This window comes from Amyelois transitella, chromosome 2 (genome assembly GCF_032362555.1).
Source record: "Amyelois transitella isolate CPQ chromosome 2, ilAmyTran1.1, whole genome shotgun sequence".
Taxonomy (NCBI): domain Eukaryota; kingdom Metazoa; phylum Arthropoda; class Insecta; order Lepidoptera; family Pyralidae; genus Amyelois; species Amyelois transitella.
This window is the reverse complement of record NC_083505.1, coordinates 11,100,771-11,119,241: the sequence shown is the minus strand read 5'-3', so window position 1 is coordinate 11,119,241 and position 18,471 is coordinate 11,100,771. Positions and strand designations below refer to the sequence as shown.

The 18,471-nt window shown below is 33.4% G+C and overlaps 2 protein-coding genes across 4 annotated transcripts; one reads left to right on the top strand and one right to left on the bottom strand.

Annotated features, from left to right (window-relative positions):
- The first annotated feature begins 3,585 nt into the window (after positions 1-3,585).
- Positions 3,586-17,551, top strand: LOC106143652 (intraflagellar transport protein 80 homolog). 3 transcript variants are annotated; one of them, XM_060945272.1, is made up of 14 exons: positions 3,586-3,667; positions 12,674-12,841; positions 13,018-13,124; positions 13,589-13,767; positions 13,913-14,002; positions 14,076-14,213; positions 14,379-14,503; positions 14,817-15,065; positions 15,258-15,418; positions 15,724-15,933; positions 16,045-16,189; positions 16,851-17,004; positions 17,165-17,305; positions 17,455-17,551. In XM_060945272.1, the coding sequence occupies exons 2-14, from the start codon at positions 12,762-12,764 to the stop codon at positions 17,503-17,505; spliced, it is 1,830 nt and encodes a 609-aa protein (XP_060801255.1). In that variant the 5' UTR covers positions 3,586-3,667; positions 12,674-12,761; the 3' UTR covers positions 17,506-17,551. The 3 variants fall into 3 exon arrangements, with proteins under 3 accessions (XP_060801255.1, XP_013201238.2, XP_013201237.2); XM_013345784.2 differs by lacking the exon at positions 3,586-3,667 and adding an exon at positions 11,348-11,503; XM_013345783.2 differs by lacking the exon at positions 3,586-3,667 and adding an exon at positions 11,348-11,547.
- On the bottom strand, positions 8,042-11,157 carry LOC106129050 (protein arginine N-methyltransferase 1). The gene has a single exon (XM_013327486.2). The coding sequence runs from the start codon at positions 11,031-11,033 to the stop codon at positions 9,447-9,449; it is 1,587 nt and encodes a 528-aa protein (XP_013182940.1). The 5' UTR covers positions 11,034-11,157; the 3' UTR covers positions 8,042-9,446.
- Positions 17,552-18,471: the final 920 nt, after the last annotated feature.

The window sequence follows — 18,471 nt, the reverse complement described above, 5'->3', positions numbered from 1 at the left end:
TATCACCAAAACTTTCAGACAGATAAAGTCCCAATCAAACTGAAAACAGCTTCAAAGCTTAACGATAACTCACTATCTACAAACGCCTAGGATTAAAACTAGGTCATAAGATAACGCCAGTATTAACTTTCTTAGCCTACAGGTCTCGTATAGTTCTGGTCTGAATCGTTTGTAACTTGAGAAATTATTTTACGAGTAAGCCAACTTTTGTTACCATTTACATTGTATTAAACTTTGATCTCGCATTATTCAACTGAAGTAGATAAATAATAATGAATCGGTAATTCAGGTTTTAATCTTGATTCTGTCTCATCTCACACAGATTTCCATGTAATCATCACGACTTGGTTTTGGACCTAAACGTTTTATATGGAGATCGGGACCTTTAGATGATATAAACTTTTCAACCAAAAATCAAGCGGGAAATATAATATCCAACTAAGTGAAGATAACGGGATTCTCGGAAATCTGAATGCGATTTCAATGACCTCACAAAACAAAAATTTCTTCTTAGCCTGTTCTCTCTCGCAAGATATTTACACCAGCGGGTCCTTGACCTACTATATATACCATTTCTAGCCTCTCTATCTTTGTGGCCAACCGAAAAGATAGCAAAAGACAAAACAATCTTACCGACGTTAGTTAAGTCGTAGTAGGCCTTCACAGCCACACTGTGAAATATAATATTACTTACTTAATTTAACCAAAAATGTAATAAAAATTAGAGACTGAGTAACAAACAAGTCTCGCTATATAATACACTCATACTGTGAATACAGTATATAATGTAGACAATTCTGCAATTAAACGCCTTCCTTCCTTCTTCCGTAACGCTGAAGACCGCAACAAATGGAGGCGCATCGCTGGGGCTGCATTATCCAAAGAAGACGCATCATCATTAAACCACGACCACTCTGTCAAGAGTAAACGACTGAGGAGGAGGAATTCTTCAATTTGTTCTTGATATTTTCCAGACTCTTGCGCGACGAAGAATGCAACATCCTGCAGAATCTCTCCAGGGATGAGTTCCGCGAGTTCAGGACCCTGGTGATAGACATGGTGCTGGCCACAGATATGTCGTTCCACTTTCAGCAGCTGAAGAACATGAGGTCTCTGCTGTCCCTCGCAGAGCCGACCGTAGACAAGTCTAAGGCCGCCTCATTGGTGCTCCATTGCTGTGATATATCGCATCCTGCTAAGGTGATAATAAAACTAATATATTCACTTCTCTACACTCGTAGAAAATTTAATATATACATACATATAATCACGTCTACATCCCTTGCGGGGTAGACGTAGCCAACAGTTTTGAAAAGGCTGATAGGCCACGTTCAGCTATTTGGCTTTAAGATAGAATTGATATTCAAATAGTGACAGATTGCTAGCCCGTCGCCTAAAAGAAGAATCCCAAGTTTACAAGCCTACGTCTAAGCTAAGCCTTAGTCGCCTTTTACGACATCCATGGCAGAGAGATGGAGTGGTCCTATTCTTTTTTCTATTGGTGCCGGGAACCACACGGCCAATAATAATAGAAACTTAAATGAATATTACAAATAATTTTGTCAATAATATCCTTACCAAGCATTGATTTCCCTACGTTTTGATTGCCGTAACTGCTGTACAAAACGTCTTTAGAAAATTTTACATTATATCCATTTAATAACTTTTATTTGGTTGGTGCATTTATTTCAGGTATCAAAGGTCTAATTACTGATAACTGAAATAAGTAGGTACTTGCAAGATATGATAATATAAACACTAAAAAAAAATTGACAAATATAATGGACCTCTTATGTATATACAAACTCAATCACATTTTTTTTTCTACATCAACTAATACAATCATTCCTACAAATTTCAGAGGTGGGATCTACACCACCGTTGGACAATGAGCCTCTTAGACGAATTCTTTCTTCAAGGGGACAAGGAACGGGACCTGGGGCTCCCTTTCAGCCCCCTCTGTGATAGAAACAACACGCTGGTCGCCGAATCTCAGATTGGTTTCATAGAATTCATCGTAGAGCCGAGTATGGGAGTTTGCGCTGACATGCTCGAGTGTATACTGGGGCCTCTGCATTCCAGCTCGAAAAACTCGACGAGCACCGCTGGACACGAGCCAATAAATGAAGAAACTTCAGGTCAGTAGGTCACTTTTTGTATGGGCCAGGATTTATTTATTAGTGAAACTCCTTCGACTCTTCATTGATTTCTAAAGAATTCTAGGTGTGTTAAATAACCACTTACTGAAGTCAGAGATTTCACGTGAGTGAGATTTACACACGTAAAACCTGAGATTTGTGACACTTTAAGTTGGTAGGTATTCTTTAAAATTTCTCAAATGTGTAACTGAAAGTAAATTTTGAAATGAAATTTAACAAGTTTTTTTTTCTGTTTGGTCAGCTGGTTGACTGGTAGAGAATGCCAAACGGCATTAAGTCCGCCTTTTGTACATTTTTGTTTTTTGTGCAATAAAGTTTAAATAAATAAATAAATATGATTTTGATGTGTGTAAAAGTACCTGTAAATTTATGTATGTATGTGTATTTTCCAAAAAGATACACATAAATAATTTTGGCTGTTATTTCAGGAACAGAGAGCAGTAAGTTCAAGATAAGAAAGCCATGGATTGCGTGCCTAAGTGACAATAAGAAAATTTGGAAGGAACAGGCCACAAAAGGTGGGTAGTAGGCAAATATGCCACAAATTCAAACAAGACATGTACCCGATGTTAGCTATATCAGTGACAATAGTTTGACATTTTTATAAGTATGCACGCACAGATTAAAAATACATCTATGACGCTCAAATTGAATCAACTCATTGAAGGAAAGGCTTATAAACTTAGGATTCTTCTTATAGGCGATGGACCTTTTATTATTTGAATCTCAAATCCCCTTTTGTTCTAACCCTTTTCTTTTCGAATAAAACCAAGACTGCTTAGCTGAATTTGATCATTCCAATTCCAGACGCCGAGGCCAGAGCTAAGCAAGAGGAAGAAAATGCTGCGCCACCGACAACAGAAGAATAATATATGGCCACCCTTGTAAATAGTGTTAAAACTAGCTGTTACAATGTATTTTATTCCTTGCTAAGGAGGAGCTAATTGTGCGTTCGCTTTTTAGGGGCTATAAGGGACTTCTAAAGTGACACTAAGAAACAACTTTGCTTAATAAAAAGAGTCACGTTAATTTCTTTATGAACCGACTTTGGACATTTGAAGAAGAATCTTTAAAAATTAACAAATGATATCTTTGTTAGAAACTATTAACTAATTGTTATTTTCAAGTCTCAAAACAGACTTATCCCTTTCAAAGTAGAATGTTTGTCATTTACAATTACAGTAACTAGAAAGTCGCAAGTTATTCGCAGACAATGAAATTATATTATAATTATGATAGAATTACAATAGCAGTCTATATAAAATGGGATAAGTTTATACTGGATTATAAAAATAAGTAGTAACAGCTATGATTATGACAGCTTTATGCTGAGGTGACATGAAAATTTTGATATGGTATGAAAACACCAAAATATGATCACATTAGTCGTTCTCAGCAACTGTCATTTATTCGATTTGTCTTTTGACACTTTCCAAGAAAATAATGAGTCCATCAATATAACTACCTAAATTGACATGGTCAATACCAAAGCCGGTACCTAGATATAGGTAAGTAATTTAATTACGTTTTGCGTCTTTTATGATATACATACAAATAATAACCCTGCTTTTTCCGGAGGGATACGTTTTCACACCTTTTTACTTGCCACGATTCCTGCATACCTACTTGTTTTGCTCTCATAAACAATTCCGTGCAAAGATGATCATGGTGTAGAATACCTACCTCTTGGCCTTCAAGAAATTGGATAATGGAATATGTTATTTCAGCGTAATATAGAATTGCTATGAATGATGTATCGACGCACAAAATACGACTCGATAGCACAAAGCTTGACTTGTATAAATCTCTATGTGGAAGACGACATAGTGAGCAAATTTCGAAAGGGCAACCGCGTGGTTCGCCTTCTAGATTAAGGTTATTGATCATTTGTCGTTTAATTATTTGCTTTGAATACTTACAGGCGATTTAAATTACTAATTTGCGTAATTAGGTTAAAAATATTAAAAGTGATTATTGAAATTATAGGCATAAAGCAACCCATTTTTATACGTACCTATATTTGAGTTAAATTATAATTCTTAAAAATTAATTTAAACTTAATATTATAATATATTACAAAAAGAAAACACAATTTGATATACCTACAGGAATATGATGAATATGCAACAGGAATCTGAATAATAGGTAGATACTCAGGACTAATATTATTCCAAATTATGTGGATTTTACATACTTAACATAAATATGTAATTTAATTTTTACACTCAAAGTCGTACCTACTAAAATGTAATATTAAACAGAAAAATAAGTATTTTTTTAAATACTAGATAACATAGAGCTGTTAACAACATTAACTTGTCTGTAAGTGCTCAAGCAACATGAATGTTTTTATTGAATATATATTAATTTATATTAATAGTATAATTGAATTATTACACGATCATAGCCCAAATATATGAAAAACACACTAAGGTCCTATTTTGGAATTTGGCGTTTCACACTCAATCGATAACAAGTTATCGTTCGATACAATGAGAATTCGAATGTCTCTTTTTTTTAATAAATTTATAACGCCAAATTAAAAATATTATTCTAAATATGAAATCCCTAGTGTTAATAAGTAACTGCTTCTGCATCCTTATTATTGCAAAGTGCGATCGGTCACAAAAGTTATGTGTGACAATTTTATCTTAAAAAATATGTGTAATAATTTATTAATGTTGTACTTAATTATAATATGGGCCGATTGTGCAGCGAAAGTACCTTTGTATCTAAACATACTCATTTGTACAAAGTACTGATTCTTTTAGATTTTAAGTGCTAATATTGTAAGTATTTCTCTATGAACGCTGGTTACGGAGCAAACAAAATATATCTTAATATCATGTGCACTTCTCTTCTAAGGAAAACACCTTAAATAAATATAGACAAATATTAAACATTCTATCAACGCGTCCCAATAAAACTTTGGTCTGAGAAATTAATACCTAAGTAATCTCGTTACCTTGAAATTGCAGGATAGCATGGTACTTCTGACAACTGCTTGTTCAACTTCTGCACTGTAAGCAGTAAAAACAATTAAAATAAGCCTTCCTAGGGGCTTTAATATAAAGGATTACATAAGACAGATAATTGTAAACTTTAAAGGACTAAAATAATAATTTTGGAAGGTCAACAATATACTAAATAGTGTGGACCGAAAAGGGACGGGTAGAATGCATACGAACTACTTATCTAATACGTAGCTTAAATATTAGAATAAATTTAACCCATATGAAAAATACGCTTATTAATTTTAATGTTTCCGATTAAATTGGAGTCTTGATATTTCTGACCAAATGTTATTTACTTAACTGAAATTATTTTCTAAATGCATCTCAAATTCTAGATATACTTATAAGTAGTTAGAATATTGTACCTATTATAGTTAGTGGAAACCATGTTACAAAGTTTATAACACAATTGGCTATATTTACAAAATGTGTATTTAGCAAAAATTTATTTAAGTATCTAAATATATAAGAAAAACATTTGAGTCACTTGTTCGAACTCGGTCTTATTACTGCTAAATCTAGGGTTACTGTATTCTGTCTAAGTTTATTTTCGGAAACTGAAGTTTTAGGGAAGCCTATTTATATATTTGATTTAATATACCTACAGGACAACTAATATCGTAAATTTTAAGTCAATATTATAAATTTACGCTTGACACTACAAAAAAAATTATTTCAGATATTATTTTCACAATATTAATTAATTTTAGTTTTGATTCACTTAATATTTTAGACTAATATTATATTTTGTTTCCAAAAACATTATTATAAATACTTACCTGCTTCTAATTTATCAGGTAGGTATTAATCAAAAAAATGTTTTAGTAGGTAAAAAGTTTTTCAAGTTTTAAATTAATGATTTACGGAACTAAAATCATATTTTTAGTAGGTATTGACCTTTTATTTCTAGCGCTTTCTTACAGCCGAAAATAGGTATTAAGGAAATTAAAATCTTAAAACTTCAGTTCAGAGCCAATGCGAGATCAAACCTTTACAAGTTAGCACAAAGTAGGTAATATTTAGTAACCCTAGCTGAAAATAGTACCTTCGCGTAGACTGATGGTTGGAAATTGAAAGTAGTCTGAGTATAAGCAGGAGAAATAAAAATTATAAGTGAAAAGATTTGTGAAGGACCTAACCTAATTGTACCGTCCTTCTGATAGATTAATATATGTATTTACCAGGAATCCATATCTTTGAAATTTAAATTTATAAAGATGGCCAAAAGAAAGAAGCAGAGAATAACCTCAATTTAACAAATTCGAACGAGCATTCGATATTATATCAGAGGCCTATTTCCTTGTAGGTACATGGGACCATTCTCATTCAATATCAAATCAAAAACCATAATCATGATAATGTTAGGTACCTACTATTATTTCAGGGATAGTAAGATTAGGATAACTCCAACTGGTGACGCTTATTGTAGAAATTAACAATAGAACTTTTTATATATTTATCATCTATTTAAATTATAATAGATTTTATTAATAAATAATTATGTATATTGTGCATTTAGTGTATCGACTCATTGTTTAAAAATAATCGATTTATAGTTGTAGTCGATGCCATTTTGATTGGGTATATAGCTTTATGAACATGTAGTAATTAGAATACTGAGCCTTATGGACATAATATTTAATTGTGGATTGGTCGTTGTTTTTGTAAATTCGCTTGGAGCTACATATAGATGTATACCTACCAACCTACGACATAAATTGCTTATTTACAGGAATATATATTCCCGAATTTTAAGTATATCCATAACGAATTTGAAAATATTTTACATCCAGTAATAACTTATTATCCTTCTGAAAAATACTAATTTGTAGATAAATTATAAATCTTCTTTTAAAAATATTTAATATTCGCTTTTAACGTATATATTAAAAAATAAACGTAACATTCCACTTCCATTTTTGTTCAGTTCAAGTATTGTTGAGAAATATTCCCCTTCGAATAGATTTATAATTGTTGTCATCATATAGAAATCAAATGGACGTAAATGATATTAAACGTAAGTAGGTACATAATACAATACAATACCGATCACTATTCTGCTTTTTTCATATAATACTTACTTGCCGATTATAATTCTAATAAAAAAAGGTATTTTGTTGCTAAAATGAAAACGTACTTATAAATTCACATACTTTTTTTATAGTCAAAATAGTCGAGTATAGGGTGTACCCACACAAAATGTTACATTAATTTGCATTTAATATATCTAATTAAGGTTAACTTTTTTTAATTTGCTTACATAAGTTAGTTTATCATTAAGAACATGAGTACGAGTAGATTCAATATAATATTTAATCTGAAAATATAAATTGAACTTTAGCAAGAAAATACCAATGTTATAATAATTAATTAATAAATAACTATACAACATGTATTCGGATATTGGCAATTTCAGCATACCAAAAGAACATCGTATGAAAATGGAAATCCAACCCCTGGAGGACACCCCTGGGGCTGCCATACAAATCTCTCCATTATCCACAAAATAAAATGTCAATTTTTTTTAAAGCATTGCTGCTTTTTTTCGAATAGCGTTTTATTTTAATTTAACAACGCACTTTAAATCAAACAATAGAATTAAAATTCTTATCTCGGTAATGTTAACGTATAATATGTAAATACATTACGAAAACATCTTTATATTGACTAATCCTAGCCATAATCCTTTGAAAATCAGCCTTGATCAAAATTATACCTATAGATTTATAAGATACATATATTTATTGTCTAAATATCCCTTTACATGAAATCTCACGTTGTGGTAATTGTTTTCTCTTTCTATAATGTAAATAAAAATAACACCTTTAGGTATGTGTAAATTATATGTAAAATAAAATAAACATTTTCGTAGAACATGCCTTTTATTAAAGAATTGATGGTAACATAAAAAAATATTTTTAAATTGGGGATATACCTATATTTCGTTTCAATAAAGGAATGAATCTAAAATGGCGTCATGTAGTTGCAGCGACAGATCGTAGGGTTAGCAAAGTGTTTGTTGAGTAAAAATATTTTCTTCTTTTCTATACACATTAAATAATTAATTTCTGTATATTGAATAAACCTACTTGGGTAAACAATATTAGGCTAGAATAAGTATTTGTTAAAAAAGAAAAAAACATTGTACGGACATAATCACCACGCGAAACAAAATTTTTACAATTATATCAACAGCTGTTGTTTTTTGCACGCAGTACCGCCGTGTGTGAGTATAGACGACAATAGTGAGGTCATGATTTTGACTAACATTTTAGAATCGTTTCTTTATTGAAACTGATTATACACAAAAGGTGGCCTTGATTAAATTTCGCATAAGTATTTACGTTTTCCTGTGTTATCGAAGTTATTGGAGTCAAAAATTCAATTTAGCTTCGAAAGTAATTTTCATAGTATGCTCATGGGCGGAATTTCAGTCAGGGAAATCTGACTAGATATTCACACAAAGATTTTGACTCCACACAGACATTAGTTAAGAGGGTAAAAACCTGTCCCTGTCCTGTCCTTCTTTCCAGGCTAAATTGAATAATTTCAAGTTGCCACCAGAGTTTATATGGAAATTACCAGTGTCCACCAGTGCAACTGGCAAATAAACATTCTTAATATTAAGCTGACTGTTCATTTCTTTTATTTAGGCAAATAAAAAGATGACACAATTTAGATATTCAAAACCTTCATGGGGCAACTGGAAATACATCAATAGCAAGGATTTTGTCATGCAACACAACTGTTCAGAGTAATATTTTCATAACATATAATATAGGTAAATAATATACCCAAAAAATTTACAACAGTGATGAGCATAAAAATATAAAATATCTAATTCCTGCAGAGCTATCATGGCATGCGGGACGATGTATCGTATCGTATCGCACTAAAAACTACCGCTATCTCGTTTCACGTCATAATAAAAAGCGAAATCACAATAGTTCATCGCGCGATAAAATAGACGTCGCGCGTGCAATGCTAGCCACATACGTGTGCCATGAGAGACAAGGTCTACCTAAATAAAAATTAGGAACCATTAGATGTAAAAGTAAGCTTTCTATGTGCCCCACTGTATTTTAGCTTTTAAATAGGGTTGTTTAGTGGGTTAAAGGCGCATTTTATTATTTTTAAGACCTTAGAAATCAACTAGTAACATTCAATATAACACAGGAAACATAGCATATATCCAATAAGCTTAAAACAGATCTATAGAGGCACAATAAAAAAAAATACATATAATCATTATTAAACTTTAACCTTATAGTAACTAACTTAATATATACTTGTGATTCTTGCCTAAAACATTTATTTGCACGGCCAGAGCCCTGACGTCAGTTTTTTGTCTATTGCATATAATCACCCCTTTGATAACATCACCCTGTTTTACATCCTTACAGTCCTTGAAATAAAATACAGTTTGCTTCCAATGAGTTGGGGTGGTCTCAGGCCCAGTTGAGAACGATACTCTATTAGGTAAATCAAAGAATGTATCAAAATACCCAACCAAAGATGTTAGAGTACCGTCTCTCGTTATCGGTAGTTCAAAATAAGATGTAAAATCCATCACATCTGTATTACATGTGTTTATGTCAATTTCTTTAACAATACAAGGTTCTGAAATTATATGTTTGGACCCCACAATGTCTACACTCGCTTCCCGTACTACTTCAGACTTCATACAGTTCATTTTGTATCCATATACATCTGACCAATAATCTATTAATTTCTTGTGAGTGTCTGTATCTCCATTTGCTACTAAACTTATATTACATTTATTTGGTAGCAATAATCCTCCAGGTTTCAAATGATTATCTCTAGCATAAATAACACTGTCTAACATTCCTTCAAACAATAAAAAGTAACCCATCCATTCAGACACAATAATGTCAACTTTCTCTTCAAGTTTTGTATTTTCTAGCCTTCCTTTTATTGTTTTTATTACATGCTGCAGATTGTTTTCCCTTATGATATCCATTGCATGATAAATAACTTCAGACTGATCCAGTGCGTAAACTTTCTTTGCTCCAGCGGTAGCACAAAACATCGAAAGGATGCCAGTTCCACAACCAAGGTCTAATACTACTTTATCATTAAATGTTTCTTTGTTATTCAAAATTGCATCCCTATAACTTTCTGTGCGAACTTTGTCCGAGAGCATATCATAGTGGATACCAAAGTGTGCATAAGTATTGAAGTAACCTTCATCATCTTCTAGAGGTACTTTGGAGACACAGTTGATGGTATAAGCGTTGCCATTACCATTATTATTTCCATTAGCGTTGGTGCTTGTCTGACCGACATCAGCAAGGCCTTTCATTGACTCTTGCATTTTGTTTATATCATCCTTAGCCATTTCAAGATATATATTACTTTCATTTAGCTGCTCTGATAAATTTCGAATTGTTCTTTGAAGCTCGCTGAAGTGAGCTTGTGTGAGGGTGACCAAGCCATTCTCAACATTGGCATGATATGTCAATGGCGAACTAGGATTACAAACAACAGTATCAAAATCAAACATTAACCAGTCATCTACCTCGTCGTCAACTGGCTTCATGTACCTTTCACTGTCCCAAAGAGGTTTAGGTGTATTCATAATGTCCTCTGGATTGGGGTTATGTGTTTTGATGTAATTGATCAGTTTAATGTATGAATAACAATCCATGTTGAACTTCGATTTCAAAGTATTCAAATTAAAGTTGTGTCCTGTCTCGCAATGCTTTATTCCTTCCTCGACACTCGGAAAAAGGTCGCAACAAAATAAACATTTTACCATGGTATTACTTGTTTCCATCTCCTGCCAGTCGTCTTCTTCAAAAGTTTCTTCATCACTGCTTAGGTCCAGCTCATCCGACATGATTACTTAGATTCTAAAAAATGATGGTGTCCTAAAAATGTTTATTTAACGGAAACGGTGAGATTAAAACAAATTTAAATCAAAAACATGTGAGATTGTGAACTGAACAACATGTGAAGTGAATGATGACCTATTTCTTTTTTACATATAATTTGACTTGATATCGATCAATGTCATCTGGGCACGCTACTGTCAAGAGATTGACAATGACAACCGTTATTTTTAAGTTGAATGAACGATTTGTTATTGCTTTCTACAGTGAACGAAAGTGTGTTGTTGACAATTACTTTGACTTGACTAGTGACGCGCGGAAAGTTGAAAGTGACTGACTTTCTCTAATACGATAAATCGATTGTAACCATGGAATCCCCATGTAAACAAAGAGGAAAATCTTCAAACAATAATTGTGACGAATTACAATGAAATTGAAAATATCTTCTCTTAAAGAACCAAAGCATGTCGGAGTTGTGGTAAGCGTTAATTGGAACAATACCGAAGATGTGTTTTCTTGTGGGTAAGCAAGCGACTACTTTACTGGAATCTACTTAAACGATATATATTTTTCAAAACATATATTCGGTACATATTTTCTCTATAAGACTCATTCAAAGCGAAATAAATCATTTCATTTTGAACAATGTATCAGATATTTAGTTTGATTAATTAGCCAGGTGGGAAGATATATACTGACAGCGAAATCTTATTCGTCTCTTACCACTTATTAGGGGTGGGCCCGCAACTATGTATTGACAACGTTTTAGTTCCACCGATGTGCACTAAATGGCTTTGTTACGACTTACCGATAAGCACTTTTATACTCTATGCATTTCCGATCTGAGAAAACATTCTGAAATTAACATGGGGACTAAAAAGAATGTTATCACTCTATTTTAATGGAGACGACAAACCCACGCTCCTTTTATTTCCTCTCATAAACCTAAAATACACACATGCCAACAGTTTGAAGAGACTGATAGGCTACATTCAGCCGTTTGGCTTAATAATAGAATTAAGATTCAAATAGTGAGCAGGTTGCTAACCCATCGCCTAAAAGAAGAATCCTAAGTTAATAAGCCTATCCTTTTATGACATCCATGGGAACGAGATGGAGTGGTCCTATTCTTTTTATAAACCTAAATTATGCAAAAAATTACAATATCCGACAAATAGGTTCCCCAGCCATATCATTCAGTGTGTCCCAATTCGGTAATCATCTTACAGAGGTAGCCTTGTATTGCTTGTCCTTGCCTATACTGATTTTCCTTATACATTCATCAATATAGATGTTAATTCAAAGTAGGTGGTAATATCGAATTATTAAGAATAAAATTGAGATGACATTTTCGAGCATTTCGACAGACGTATGATATTTTGATAAATGTTTTTTGATGTTATTTTAATATTAGATAGGTATGGGTCCACCATATCTAATATTAAAATAACATACCTAATATAATATTGTATGTTATTGGTCTCCCTCTGTTCTTCGTGGTTAATGTATTAGCCCTTATCCCGAAAGTCGTAACTGTAAATTCTATGGGAAGTGGACTAGCTATCAAACTGTGGAGAAACGGTACTTACTCCATGTAATAAGAAAATTGACTAAAAATCAAATAATATAAAAGAAAAATTGTTTTCAGCGATGATCACAAACTTCTAAAATGGAATTTAGTAAACAGTGAATGTATACAGATCACAACATTTGCCGAAGACTTTTATCCTACGGGCATGAACTTGTTCCCGAAAATAAACGTTGGTGGAAGTAAACACCAGCATGATGTCATTTTAATATCGACAGCAGATGGAAAGTAAGTATACAGTAATCCAAAGTTAACCATAGTATATCTTGTTATATTCAAGAGTTTTCCTCATATCAATAAATATTGGTATATACCTACTTATTTATTTCAGATGTTACCAAATAATTTTAACCTAAGTTTTTCTGAGTTATGTTATATAATCTGTTAATTATGTTATACAACAGATTTCATATAGTGAACCATAATGGAAGGATAGAGAAGAGCGTGAATGCTCATCAAGGTGCTTGTCTTACATCTCAGTGGAGCCCAGACGGAGCTGGTTTATTGACAGGTGAATTGTTTTATAGAATAATAGCTCTTACCTGCAGCTTTGCTCGCGTAGATTTAACGCCATCTACAAAAAGCGTCGAATTTAAATGTAATGCCATGTAACAAAAAAGCGACGAAATTAGCACGCACCACCTACTAAAAACAAAGAATTAAACCTTACCTACAAAAAGTGACGTATTAAACGCCACCAGAAAATGAATACATCGCAAAAGTCACAGGAACTATAGTTTTTACTGGAATGAAAAGTACTATATGTCCTTCTTCTGAACCTTAATTGATAAGTACTTGATATTTAAGTAGATAAATTCAGTAGATGACCCGTGATTCACGGGTCATCTACTGAATTTATTTACGGCCGTGAAGGGTTAATAAACACATAACTAAACTTATTTTCGCATTCAAAATATTAATTGGGATAGGAAGCCTTCAACGAAACTATTTTTTAATTTTACTTATCATTTTTAGCTGGTGAAGATGGTTTTGTCAAAGTATGGTCTCGCAACGGCCTCTTGAGAACTACTATTGTCCAGTCAGATATACCTTGCTATAGTGCTGTTTGGAGCCCTGACAGCACTGCTATTTTGTACACCAAAGGGAACTATCTTATCATTAAACAACTGAATTCAAATTCTAAAATCACTAAAGTGAGTTGCGACGTTTATTTTTAAATTATTAATTATGTTTACGTTAAAATTTCTTTTCATAAAGTAGGAACACATATTTACATTTTTACAAATTCACAACTTTTTTTTAATTTATAGCCTTAAAATATATTATAATTTTTTTCAGTGGAAGGCGCATGAAAATTTAATACTCTGTGTAGCATGGAATGCCAATAATAATCTTATTCTATCTGGATCTGAAGACGGGTACTCCAAGGTGCGAATCGTTTTTTCATTTTCGCAAATAATTTTTTAAAATTTTAGGTAAATTTTTTCTAACTTTTTCACAGATATGGGATACATTTGGTCAGCAAATATCAGTTAGCGTTAAACATGATCAACCAATAACAAGTGTAAGCTGGTCACCTGCTGGAGATCTTTACGTCATTGGAAGCTTCAATCTAATACGATTGTGTAATGCTAATGGAGTATGTATCGTCTGCCCTTGTACTTATAAGTAGTGTGATGATTATGTTTTCCCAGTTTTTACTTGATTTTAGACCAAAACTTCACTTTCTGTTATCATTGCTTGGTAATAGCTAGTATTATTATAGTTACTAATTGATACTAATTTTAGCCTGCTTGCGTTTTAGTGGTCTCATTGTTTGGAACGTCCGACCACTGGAAGCATTTACAGTATTGCATGGTCTTCAGAAGGTACTCAATTAGCAGCAGCCTGTGCCAACGGACATGTCATGTTTGCTCATATCATCGACAGGTTATCTCATTTTGTTTTTACATTACCGTTTGAACAACAATTATAGTTATTACGATACACTTTTTAGTCAATAAAAGAAATACTGATAAAAGTTAGCACATAAAATTACACACACACATACACATATAAATTACACCCTTTTCCCGGAGGGGTAAGCAGAGACTACCTCTTTTCACTTGGTACCTACGATCCCTGCATAATAATTAGTTTTCTGCTGCTACATCCACACATGCATCAAAGAATTTTACCTTACCCTTTTCTTTGTAAAATTTTTTAGAAACCTACGTATTTAAAAGTTTTTGTTAAATTACAGAGAATACACATGGAAGAATTATGCGTGTACCCAAACTGGACGTAAAGTGATATCCATTAGAGACATCATAACCGAGCAGAACGATCAACTTGATTATCCTGACCGAGTAATTCAGATTGCTTTAGGTTTCAATCATCTAGTTACAGCTACTGTGAAACAGTGTTTCATACACAAGCTCAGCTCGTGGAATACACCAATAACATTTGATTTGAAAGAGGGAACTATTACTATGATCTTGCTTTCAGAAAGGTAGGCCCTAATATTTAAATAATATAGTTTTAATAAATGTTTTCTTAAATGAATAGTAATCACTCAATACGAGAAATTCAATAACATAGTTGGAGTTTAATCGTTTGTCGTCTTTAACTATTTTGATAACTTTAATTTTTTATTTGATTTGTGTTAATTTTGTATCTGCAAACAATATTAAATTATTTCTAGATGTCTGTGTGTGGTAGAAAGAGCTGGTCTGTCAGTATACAGTTACATGGGACGATTGCTTGCAAGCCCTCGTTGGGGAGCGCGTCCCGAAGCTTTAGGCCGTGCTGCTATATCACTTGGACCTGATGCTTTGGCTGCAATCGACCAAGCTGACCGAAAACGTGAGTAATTTGACAAAGGCTGAATGTCCAATTTGTCCAGTTTTCTTATTTAAACTATGATAGTTGGGCATAAAATAAAGAAAACGGCTAAGAAAGAGACTGAATCAGTACTTTAATTTACAAAAAAAAATGTATTATTTTTTATATTGGAAGATGGCTTCGAAAGACACAAAAATTTTTTATGACATAGGTACTATTTTTTTTAGTCGCGGACGATCTAGTAATTTTCTCGTTCAATTAAAAGTTTATTACTTCTTAATTTTATTACAAATTTGTAAGAATAACAATATTCTTGTAACTTTTAGTTGTCCATGTCTTTGATTTACCAACTGGGCTCATAGTCCGGAGCTCTACAGATAATACGGTGACAAAGTTGACACACAAGATGACTGTATCCACTATTGCACTAAGCCAGTCTGGACCTATAAATGAAAGGCAACTGGCACTTCTTGATTACAACAGAGACTTATACGTGGTTACGGTAAAAGAATCCAAGCCTAAATTTATGAAACTAGGTAAGAAATCATACAGAAGTAAAAAATTATCGGTAACTTCGAATACCTATTGAAATATTGAGGACTTGACGTTCAGTTGTAGATATTATTCCACTTGTTTTTTCTTTATAGGTTCCCAAATCCTAAGTATTGCCTGGAGTAACGAAACTGAGCTGCTAGTGGGTTTAAGAGCAAATAACATCGTGGCATGGTGTTGTTCTCGTGCCGCCACTCAGCCAGACTGGCTTGCTTTGACCACCCTTACCAAGGAAATCACGTAAACATTGATTTAATTTTGAGTGTTTGGTAAATTGCGTTAAATTTTAAAAGGGGGAACTCAGTACCAATCTGATTCTTGTTCCAAATAATTAAAAAAAAACATAGGGGGTAAAATTTTACCTGATTATCCTACGGTTCAAACGACGAGTAGGCAGCACGGTGTTGCCGGCCACCAGCCGGGTCCGCATAGTGTTCTAATATTATGGTAATTTGTGCACCTGTATAATGCAAGTCGCTTTAAACAGCCGGTCAAGGTAAACTTTTTGGGGAGTTCTTTATGTTTATATTATTAATATTTATGTTGTGTCTATAGGTTATTTTTTTATTTGAAGCTAAAGTAGTTTTTAATGTTCCATATTACAATTTTTTGCCGTGCCATGTGGTTCCCGGCACCAAAACAAAAAAAGAATAGGACCACTCCATTTCTTTCCCATGGATGTCGTAAAATGCGACTAAGGGATAGGCTTACATACTTGTGATTCTTTTTTTAGGCGATGGGTTAGCAACCTGTCACTATTTGGATCCCAATTCCATCATTAAGCCGAGTAGCTGAATGTGGCCATTCAGTCTTTTCGGGACTATTGGCTCTGTCTACCCCGCAAGGGATATAGACATGACTTTATGTATGTATGTACAATTTTTTTTTCCTAAAACTGCAGAGATCTTGGGCGCAACCCTACTGTGGTGTGTGTTGAGGATGGCATTGTAAGAGTGTGTCGAGGCAACGGCTCGCTGTTACATGTATCATTGGCGGCATTCCCAGAAAAACTTCTAAAGCATGTTGCAGCGAACATGTGGGATGCTGCTTTGCAGGTAGATTTTTTTAGTTATGACATAACGTTTTTTAGTCTCTGTATCCAAAATTAAGTTTTATTTCTATAGTTTTAATTGAAAAGCGTAACTGCGCACAGGTATCTAGCGAAGAACAGTTTTAAACATCATATGTGAAGTACCTACTTATTTTTATTTACAGTTATGCCGAACAGTCGAAGACGAGACATTATGGGCTTGCCTGGCGGTATTGGCTTGGCAGCATCATCAACTAGCTGTTGCTGAAGAAGCGTTCGCCCTTATTCATCAGTACCAGCAAGTCTGCTACATACAACATTTAAGGGTTGGAATAAGTTATCTATTCTTTAACTTGTTATAGGTTTTTGCAATGTTTCAGTTTTTTTTAAAGAGAACTGGACTTGGCTCCTATTACTTATCATAAAGTTTTTCGTACAATAACAATAAAATGAAAAATTATTTATTTTGTTGCAGAATACTATTCCTGAGAAATTAACATCTAGAGAAGCAATAAAAGCAAACTGAAAATGGAAATACATATCTAGATGTTACTTACATAATAAAAGTGCTTAACGTATTTTTTGTTTTCATTTGTTACGTAGGTACGAGGACTAGGGACATTTGTTGAGTTATAACAATATTATCCCTTTTGTTCCCATAAATGATAACCCGTACTATACATTATACAAAATTATAGATATTACATTATTTATTGAATTCATCATTCATCATTATACATAGTCCAGATTCATATAATCACGTCTTTATCCCTCACGGTTTAGCCAACAGTCTTGAAAAGACTGAAAGGCTACTTCAGCTAAACGTGCCGCTTTGTTTTTATTGTTCTTGTCCCTTTTTCCTTCCGCACAACAATAACGTGACATGCGCGTTTTCTCCGGAGGGCAATAACACCCGACGGCTTACTAATACTGCCGTAGAAAATTCAAATTCAGTGGCTGAGAAAAATTATGGACGCCGATTGACCACTAATGACCACTCCACTAATAATTACAAAAATAAAGCCAAAATAAAGTGCGTGGTTAAATACCGCTAATATCATACGTATTAGAGAATAGGAGTGCTCACGAATACGCCCCTGAAAAAGCGGGTCGACCATTTCTACCGTGAAGCAAGAAGAACCCTTAACACCATCAGCTGTGTGGCTAAGTATGAGTGATTCAAATAGTGACAGGTTACTAGCCCATTAAGTAGAAAAATCCTCAAGAAAGAATTCTATGAGTATTTACTATTGCATGAACCAGTCGCACCAATTGATTATATCAGGTCTGAGTAACTTATTGTGACATATAAATATAACAATATAATATAATGACCCTCCTTATAACGACGTGGGTCACATTTATTAAACGCGATCACCATGATCTAAAATCCGAGCCAGAGATCATCCCGTGGGCCTTCCAAAGGTCATCCCTATTATTCAATTCATTCATACGTTTCGTTCTTTCATTTCCTCATTTCATTCATTACGTT